Genomic DNA, 10,027 nt, shown 5'->3' with positions numbered 1-10,027 from the left:
CATTCTCCAGGTGGAGAGAATAGGGAGCGTCTTTCATGCACAGGCCTGGGAATCATTCTAAGGCCTATTCCTGACAGGAATTTGCCAGGATCTGGTGGGAATTGGAAAGCTGAACCTGCAGAGGTGGGCTGGGACGGGCCCTAGAGCCTCGTAAAAATTGCAAAGAAAAGCGGACTTTGTCCTAGAGTACAGGTGCTGGGAAGAGGAGCTAGTGAAAGTCTTTAATCATTTAAGCAGAAGGAAGCGAGGGAGAAATGCTCCAACTGCTGTGTGGGGAATAAGGGGACGCTGAACTAGACTAGGGGCAGATGAGTTTGGACCATTGCACAAGAAGCTTGGAAATTAAAGAAAGATCTGACTACTGGGAGTATGAGGAAGGCAGGCAGTCAGGAAGGTGTATAAACCTAATACTTGCTTAGATTGGAAATCTGCATCCTGCAACCTCTGCCTTGTCTCTTTTTGTAACCTTGAGCAAGTCACTTTACTTACCACTAAATCTCAGGCATTCATCTGTCAAATAAAAACACCCACGTGTCTAGCCTCTCACCTAGCTGTTGTGAGGAGATGGTGGTCATTGAAGTACTTTAGATAGTGTGAAATCCTGGGTGATTCGCTCAGTCTTTCTTTCTCTTTCTTTCTTTCTTTCTTTCTTTCTTTCTTTCTTTCTTTCTTTCTTTCTTCTTTCTCTTTCAAGATTTTATTTATTTATTTATTTGACAGAGAGACAGCCAGCGAGAGAGGGAACACAAGCAGGGGGAGTGGGAGAGGAAGAAGCAGGCTCCCAGGGGAAGAGGGAGCCCGATGCGGGGCTCAATCCCAGGACCCTGGGATCAAGCCCTGAGCTGAAGGCAGATGTTTAACGACTGAGCCACCCAGGCGACCCTCGCTCAGTCTTTCTAGCACAGCTTGCCCAAAGCTCAGTGCTGCAGGAAGATAGAGATATCAGACCCCTGCCAGGAGAAGTTTCAATCTGCTGGATAAAGTGAAATGCACACAGCAACTTTGTGGCTACGGCTACAGAATAAAAGCCTTTAAAGATGGCTGGTGTTTTTATTTTTAAAGATTTTATTTATTTATTTGACAGAGAGAGAGACAGCCAGTGAGAGAGGGAACACAAGCAGGGGGAGTGGGAGAGGAAGAAGCAGGCTCCCAGCGGAGGAGCCCGACATGGGGCTCGATCCCAGAACGCCCGGATCACGCCCTGAGCTGAAGGCAGATGCTTAACGAACGACTGAGCCACCCAGGCGCCCCATAAAGATGGCTGTTTTAAGTGTGCAGGGGAGGCAGTCAGGGAGGGCTTCTGGAAAGAGGCGGCTCTGAACTGAGCTTCAAATTACGATTTTAATGAGCAAGTCAGAGGAATTATATGGGCAGACATAGAAGGAAGGGCTCTGGGAATTTATTCACTCATTTATTTTTAAAATATTTTAATTTTACTTAGAATTTTAAATAGGTAACACATTCACATGGTTTAAACTTCGAAAAGTACAAAAGGGTATACAATGAAATCTCTCACCTACCCCCAGCCACCTAAGTTCCCTCCACAGATCACCAAGGTTACCAGTTCTTTTATATTCTTTGCATATAAGAGTGTGTATAAATATTTCCCCTTTCATTACACACATGTTAACACTCTGTACCTGCTATTCTTTACCCTGACTTTTTTTTTTAAATTTATTTATTTATTTATTTATTTATTTGAGAGAGAGCACAAGCAGGGGGAGCGGCAGGCAGAGGGAGATGGAGAAGCTGACTCCTCCCTGAGCGGGGAGCCTAATGTGATCCTGGCTGGATCCTAGGTTCCCAGGATCATGACCTGAGATGAGGGCAGACACCTAACCGACTGAGCCACCCAGGCGCCCCGCCCTGATTTTTTTACTTGGCAATACGTTCTGGAGATTGTTCCCTATCAGTACAAAGAGTTTTCTCATTCTGTCTTATGGCTGGGTTATCTTCCACTGCGTGGTGGTACCGTAACTCTTTAACCAGTCTCCCACCTGATGGGTACTTTGTTTGTACCATGAAATTCATGCAGTGTGGAGAACTGTACCTAGTCCAGTGTAGCTGAAGGTAGAAGCACCCTTCCATGTTGGTAATGTTACTCATAACCAGAAATACCGCTGAGTTTTAACACTAGGAGTAGCAAGCCTGGTGATAGAGAAACAGATACACACAAAAAGCCTCATCCTCTGGCCATTTTGTAGCGTGGTGGTCTGACCTCCAGTAACATATCAAGCACAGTTTTTTGCTTTCATGCTGCCTCCACCAATGTCTCTTCATCATGGTCTTTAAAAAAAAAAGATTCTATTTATTTGAGGGAGAAAGAGTATGAGCAGCGAAGGTGGAGGGGAGGGACAGGGGAAGAACAGGGGAGGGACAGGGGAGGAACAGGGGAGGAACAGGGGAGGGACAGAGGGAAGCAGGCTCCCCAATGAGCCATGCTGAGCTCCATGTGGGGCTCAGTCCCAGGACCCCAGGATCATGACCTGAGCTGAAGGCAGACGCTTAACCAGCTGAGCCACCCAGGCGCCCCCTCTTCATCACGGTCTTAAAAGCAACTACAACCACCACTTTACACAACTATTCCCACCAGTACCTATACCCTGTGCTGTGGTTAAGGTGACTATGTCCGCCAAACCAGGACACTTTCAAGAGTGAAAGTGGACACTATTAATAATGGCATTGGAATAACAGGCATAAACTGAGACTGCCTTGGCCATGCTGGCATGTGTGGTTCTCAGGTGAGGCATCTGGCTGCTATACTGTGCGGGGGGGAGGGGTCGTCTTCTTCTTCTTCTTCTTCTTTTTAAAGATTTTATTTATTCTCTTGACAGAGAGAGAGAGAGAGCACAAGCAGAAGGAGTGGCGGGCAGAGGATAGAGGGAGAAACAGGCTCCCCGCTGAGCAGAAAGCCTACCCTGGGATCATGACCTGAGCTGAAGGCAGACACTTAATCAACTGAGCCACCCAGGTGCTCCTACACTGGGGGTCTTCTCAGAAGCACGGACCGTGCCTTAGTTATCTGGCCATCCCCAGCATCTTCCCAAAGCCTTAAGCAGAGTAGGTGCTTAATGCACATTGCTGGTTGAATGGATGAACCATGTGTAGAGAGTACCAAGCAGTCCTTTTGAGGGCTCCACAGGATGCTGAGGAGTGAGTGTTGCTAGCCCCGCAGGGTTTCACCTTCGATTCCCATCATTATTTATAATATGTAGGCTTTCCTTGTAGATATCCCTTTTGTGAACTGTATGCTTTGACTTTTGTATCCAGAGCTTCAGATCATTTCCACAACGCGTGGCTGAGACCCAGGCTGAGCCTTGGAGAGGTACCAGCCTGTACCATACCCTGGCCTTCCTCTCTTGTCTTCATGGTCAGGAGCTGAGTGCCTACTGGTCGGCATGTATGCTCACCATCAATCTGTCCATGGGTCTAGTGACTAACCAGTCCCAGCAGCCTTAAAAACCTGCAACTTAGCTTCCATGGATCCCCTTCCCCTTTCCCTAGCAATCTCCTATGACATGGTCCCCAACCTCAGGGCTGCTTTGGTGTCGTTCCTGAGCATCTCAGTTTTCCCATCTTTAGGGCTCCTGGGTAAAGATGCTAGCTAAGTACGAAGGGAGGTTTATCAAGGCTGAGACCTAGCCTACATAATTAGCCTGTTTAAAGCCTCCCTCCTCCCTAATTAGTGTCACGATGAATACACCCACTCAGCTGGGCATTCCTATTTCCCCGCTCCCTTTCAGAGTTCCCAAGGGGCTGGAGAAGTGAGCAGGTACCCAGACTCCTGGATTGCAGGAGAGAGTCCCCCTACCTTACTGGCTTGACTCCAAGGACCCATAAGAGAGGAAATGCTCCATCTGCCTCAACCCCAGACCTGTGTGGGCAGAACTGCCAGGAAGGAAGGAATGACAGTCCTAGAGATGCCCTGGGCCTCAGTCTCCCCATCTGTAAAAGGAAGGGGTTGCGTACATGATCTCTGAGATATCTGGTGCTGACATTGCACATCTCCACCCTGTACTGTGTCTCTGGGCTGGGTTCAGCCAAGCATCCTTAGAGGTTTGTGAGGGGACCCTAAGGCCAATTCCCCCTTCTTTCCTTTTTCTTGAATTGAACATAACACCCCAGAGTCCTGGGCAGATATTTATCTAGGGCTGGGCCTTCCCTCTCCTAGCTGCCCCAGGAGATAGAAGATGATGGACAAGCAGAAGCCTGGGCCATACTTCTCAGAATGGGAATTGCTATAGGTCTGTTCCTTGCCCATCCTGGGCTCAAATCTGATCCCCAGAGGCTGGAGCAAGGAGCTGAGATGGGGCAGCCCAGGCCTGTGTGCCTGCTCCATCCAGATATACTGGGTAGGAATCAATACACATGACTTGGCTGGAAGTGGTTACCCACTCCCTAGAGCTCTGCAAATATTATATTCAATGTAGTTTATTGGTCGGGGTCCACTTGTTTTCCCTCCACTGACTGTTCTTCGACATCATCATGACTCTTGGGATTAAGCCAGCGAAACCCAACTTAAAATGGTTTTAAAAAGTATGTCACAGGGGCGTCTGGGTCATGAAGCGTCTGCCTTCGGCTCAGGTCATGATCCCAGGGTCCTGGGATAGCCCCATATTGGGCTCCCTGCTCAGTGGGAAGCGTGCTTCTCCCTCTCCCACTCCCCCTGCTTGTGTTCCCTCTCTTGCTGCCTCTCTCTCTGTCAAATAAATAAATAAATAAATAAATAAATAAATAAATAAATAAAATCTTTAATAAAATAAAAAGTATGTCACAGATTGAGAGAACTAAGGAAAGATAATTAAATGCAATGTGATCCTGGATAGAACACCTGCAACAGAAAAAGGGCAAGGGTGGAAAAACTGATGAAATTCAAATAAGGTCTGTGGCTTAGTTAATAGACATGTACCAGTGTCAATTTTGGTTTTAATTGTACTACGATAAAGTAAGATGTTTATACAAGGGGAAGCTAGGTAAAAGGTATACAAGGAACTCTGTATTATTTTAGCAAATTTCTCAAAGTCTAAAATTAGTTCAAAAAATAAAATTAAAAAATGCACAAATTGGGGACACCTGGGTGGCTCAGTTGCTTGACCCTTTGCCTTTGGCTCAGGTCATGATCCCTGCAGTCGTGGAATCGAGTCCCACGTCAGGCTCCTTGCTCGGCCGGGAGCCTGCTTCTCCCTCTGCCTGCCATTCCCCCTGCTTGTGCTCTCTCTCTCTCTCTCTGACAAATAAATAAATAAAATATTTTTTAAAAATGCACAAATTAAGGCTGACCACTTAAAAACAAGCGTATAGGAGGAGGAGGGGGCTTATTGGTCCACATGACTGAAAGGGACAGGGGTGTATGGGATGCAGACAGAGCTGGATCCAGCAGCTTAATTATCAGGAGTTGTCTCCGTCTCTCCTGCTTTTGCTTCTGGTGTGAAAGCTTCATATTCAGGCAGCCCTATTCCTTGCGTTGGCAAACAGCCTGCCAGACTTCCAGGCTGATATTCTGCCATTTTAGCCACCCAAGAGTTTGTATTTCTCAATAGTCCTGTTTTGTTCCCTGATGTATCCCTAGCATCTAACTTGGTGTGTTGAACGAATGGCTCCCGCAAAAGTCCTGAGACGGACTCTCATTGGTTCAGACTGAGTCACGTGCCCATCTCCAACCCAATCAGTGTGACTTACTTTACCTAGGTCACATGGGTAGAGTCAGCTCCCCACCCCCTCAATGCCGACTGAAATAGGAGAAGGGAAATTCCCCAAAAGGAAACATTGGATCCTATTATCAGAAGGGTTGCTGGCAAACCAATGTATACCCCAAATCCTTAGAATGCCGGGCTGCTGCTTTTTCTCCTAGAGTCATCCGCAACATAGACCTACACTGAAAATGTACCGGCTTAAATTCTTGTGGGTGGTGGGTGTGCTGAGCTCCTTAATTGCAGCCTCAGCATAACCCTCGTTAATGGAATATAAAAATAGGGCTCATTTCTGGGATGCTGGACTTCTTGCAGCTGGATCAGGTGGGCTTGGGTGTCAGGGAAGGGGAACCAGCCTGGCCAAAGCTTCCAGAACCCAGGATTCCTTCCCGATCAAGACGATGGGCAGTTCCAGTCCTGGAGTACTTCCAGTCTATATCTCTCAATCCTAGCCAGGACCCTCAGATCTAAGGTCTCGTTTGTTCATTTGGATTGGGGCGACATGGAGAAAGAGTCGGGGCTAGCCTGAGCGTTGGGACACCTCAGATGAGTACCTTATGCCTTGTGAGGAATATCCAGTGAGAAGACTCCAGAGTCTCAGCTCCCTGTCTCACCCAATCCACCAGCTGATTCCCAAATCACTCTCCATGTCCTCCACATCCTCTCCCACACGTGCAGGAACACAGGTTGGAGCAGGGCAGAGTGTCCACAGAGAAGAGGCCTGACTTGCGTGTTTTTCAGATATTTTATTAAGAATAAGGCATATGACAGTCACCCCTAAAGCACAGGGTTCTATTTCAGTGGGTGAGTACACTCTGAAAAGCATTGGATTAAAAAGCGCAGCCAACAGAGAATTTGGAGCAGGATCCCTCTGCCCCACCCATGGGGCTCCTGCCAGGTGGTTCGGAAGCCCTGCATGTCCCGCATTCAAGGCTGGCCCCTCAGGGAGAGTGTGCTCAGGGATCCCCAGCTCTCTGCACTAAGGAGATGCTATTCCACACTCTCCTGGCCTCCTTCCTCTCCATTGGGAGACCTCTATTCTGTTGCTGATTTGGGGAAGGGCCACCACATTTCAACCCCGGAGTGGTCCCCCAAACTGCAGACCACTGTGGGTGGGATATGGGGGGCAGGGGTACGGAGCCTCATGCTGCATTGCTCACTGGTCCCTGGCTGGCTTCCAGAACAGGGAGTGGTCCCCACCTGCAGCTCTCCTCCCTGGGTCTATCCACACATGTGGTGTGGCTGGACCTCCACCTAGGGCAGAGTGTTCTTGTCAACATGTCCCTCCCCCAGTGGGGATTTGTGCTGCAGAGAAGAGGGGAGGAGACACAATCCTTTCTCTTCTAGTCACCCAGATGTTCCAGGGGCTTATGGGAGGGGGTCTTTCCTCTGGCAAGGTGGATCCCCCAGGCTAGAAGAGGGAGAGGGCTGGAGGCTAAGGAATTTGGGGCTCCTGAAGCCAAGGGCAGGCTACCGACTCTCAGTCCCATTCTGCTGCACTGTGGGTTCTGTTCCAAACCCCAGGGGCAGGGGGATAGAGGCAAGTCTTTAGTCCATTATTTCCAGAAGAACGGGGAAGAGGAATTTGTTAAAATTGGAAAACTCCACCTGCTTCAGCCCCTCCCCCAGCTTGCTACGTGGAGGAGGGTTGGCTTCTTTCCTTTCCCAGACCCTCAACACCTCAGGTGAGAGTCAGCAAGTCAGCCGCCCCAGCACTCTCAGAACCTTTCATCTGGGGGATCTCCAAGCACCCCACAAATAATTAAGTGTCATTATCGCTGGTCGCTTAGAAGAGGGATAGGAGTTCAGAGGTGCTGATGGGGTCACTTGAGGAAATGCAGGCAGGTCACTGGAGGCTCCCTGGGGTAGGGGTGTGGTAGAGGCCCCCAGCTAGACACTCTGGGTCCCCAGGAGGGAAGGGGGAAAAGGGCTATTGCTATAGAGCTGGGGGGAGGCGGGCATTGCTATGGCTTTTAGTAGGGGGGTGGGTGGATAAAGTATGTCACCATCTCTGTAGAAGAATCAACGAAGTCACCCTGTTTACCCCAAAAGTGTGGTTGTGGAAGCTCAGGGTCTGGGTGGGCTGCTCCAGAAAGACACCCTTTCCCTCCTTCCCACACAGTCCTTTGGGTCCCTTCGAGAGAGTGCAGCCAAGAGAGGAGAGACGCCTCCTCACACACACACCTCTGAAAGGGAGGCAACAGGACCAGGGGTACAGTGAGTCACACACACCTGAGGGGAGACACGGAAGGCAGAGGCACAAAAATGGGGTGGGAGAGAAGGGTAAGAGGCCAGGGCAGGCAGAGCAAGGACCCCAGGCCACCACTGTGGCCCAACTTAGACTGAGAGAGAGAGAACACTGTCTGTCCCAAGGGCGTCCACACCTTGGGCATTTGCAGCCCAGTGGTTGGATACCCGGATGAGGCCTGGTTATTGCTCAGTGGTCTCAGCAGTCCTGAGTGCAGTCAGCTGGGAGAGGACAGCATATTTGTGGGGGCTGGTAGTGTGTTCACTGGTTTTGCTTCTTGCTGACTGATTTCCCACACCCTCTGACATACAGAGTGAAAGAGAACATGATTGCGGGTTCCTCCTGTTCATTACAGGGACCGTGATGGGAGGGTTCTCCACCCCCAGAGATCGGCTCTGCTCCTCTCCCAGACAGAGCAGAGCAGAGGCTTGGCCTCAGCCAGGGCAAGCAAGACCTGCCAGGATGCACTATCCATGAGTGAGGTAAAGGCCTCTTCCTGCCCCCCACACTCCTTCAGCAGCCCCTGGAAGACCTCACAGGCACTTAGGACTCAATGCAGGACCAACAGAGGAGGCTTGGCATGGGGGAAGGCCCTCTAGGGTTTGTCTTTCTAGGGGCTGGGCTTGTGGCGGGGCTGGACTGAAACTACACTTCCTGCCTTTGGTCAGGAGAGGGGAGCTGGGGAGAAAGTATTAGGAGGTGGGGTGTCCCACTTTCCATTTCACCACTCCCCATCCTAGACAGAAAGGTTACATTGAGCACCGGCTGGCCGCTGCCATTTCTGGTAGGATTGGGGGCATCCCTGGAGGAGACCAGCCTGGGAACTAACCTGTGCTCCCCCCGCCCCCAGCAACAAACTCAAACCTCTATCAACCACTGTCACTTCCAGGAACCTGGCCCTTCTTCCTACCTCTGGGTGCAGCTGGGCAAAATTAGCACCAATAAACATGACTAGGAAAGCTCCCAAGGCAGCCTTCAGGTTCCCAGCTACCTCCAGAAGGGGAAGGCAGTTTCTGCCCTTCCACAAGCCTGCAGGAGCAGCTGACTTCAGCTGACTCCACAGTGTCCCCCCTTGCTTCCCTAGCACAGCTCCCAGCCTAAATACTTAGGTGGGCATCCTGGGGAAGAACCGAACTGGAGGCTGCTTTAGACCAGGTTCTGCCCTCGAACCCATTCTGTACTCCTCTCCGAAAGTGCAAACGTCCATCACGTCACAACTTTCCTACCAGGGGCTCTGGCAGGAAATGCCTTTAACGTGTTGGGTGCTCACCGGGAAGGACCTACCAGCGGGGTAGGGGTAGGAGAAGCGGCGTCAGAGCAAAAAGGTCCAGCCGCTAGCCCGGAGCCCAAGCCTCCCCTCGAAGAAAGGCTTGGCGGGAAGGGCAAGGTCCAGCCGCTAGCCCGGAGCCCGAGCCTCCCCTCGAAGGAAGGCTTGGCGGGAAGGGCAGCCGTGCGGGGCTGGGGGAAGTCCGAGAGGGGAGCTGGAAGGCCTAGGGGTGCTAAGTGCCACTGCGTTCGTTTCGTAGGCCAGCCCAGCCTTCCCACTCGCGCCCAACGATTGTCAGCTCTCCCGGGACAAGGCGCGACCCCCCCCTTCCCCGGAGCAGGATGGGGACCAGATAAGCCTCCGTACTGCGAGTCCTCGCCACAAAAAAAGGTGCACTCTCTCAGCCCCGCGGAGGAAGCCCCTCCGGGGAGGACAATACAAAAAGGCCGGGGCGGTTGGAAGGGGTGGGGGGAGCTGGGGCCGCTTCCGCTCGCTCCCCAGAGGAGCGCCGGCTCCCGCGGCCCCCGGGACCTGCCTGCGCGGCCCAAGCTGCGTCCCTAGCCGGAGGCCGACCCGGCCTTCCCCACTCCCCACCCCGCAGGCCCGCTCCTACTCCGGCTCCGCAGGAGCGCTGGTAGGACTGGGCGCGGCCGGCGAGCCGGCTTGGTCCGGGGGCTCCTGGGGAGGCGGCTGGCGCGGGCTGCGGCCGCTGGGCCGCGGGGGCCTCCGGGCGTAGAGGAAGAGCGCGGGGTCGGGCATGGGGTCGACGTCGTCCAGGGCGCGGGCCGCGCGGTCCCAGGCGGCCCAGTCCCGGCCCCGGCC

General features: G+C 51.9%; 1 protein-coding gene across 1 annotated transcript in view; it reads right to left on the bottom strand.

Moving 5' to 3' along the window:
• Nucleotides 1-6,424: 6,424 nt before the first annotated feature.
• The window catches only part of CCDC92B (coiled-coil domain containing 92B), a 17,797-nt gene continuing 14,194 nt past the window's right edge, over nucleotides 6,425-10,027 (bottom strand). Inside the window, 1 exon segment of the mRNA XM_034641524.1 lies at nucleotides 6,425-10,027. This exon segment is cut by the window's right edge and continues 261 nt beyond it. Within this exon segment, the coding sequence (XP_034497415.1) occupies nucleotides 9,815-10,027 (213 nt within the window). The 3' untranslated portion in view covers nucleotides 6,425-9,814.

Source organism: Ailuropoda melanoleuca, chromosome 13 (genome assembly GCF_002007445.2).
Source record: "Ailuropoda melanoleuca isolate Jingjing chromosome 13, ASM200744v2, whole genome shotgun sequence".
NCBI lineage: Eukaryota > Metazoa > Chordata > Mammalia > Carnivora > Ursidae > Ailuropoda > Ailuropoda melanoleuca.
This window is presented reverse-complemented; position numbering and strand designations above follow the sequence as displayed.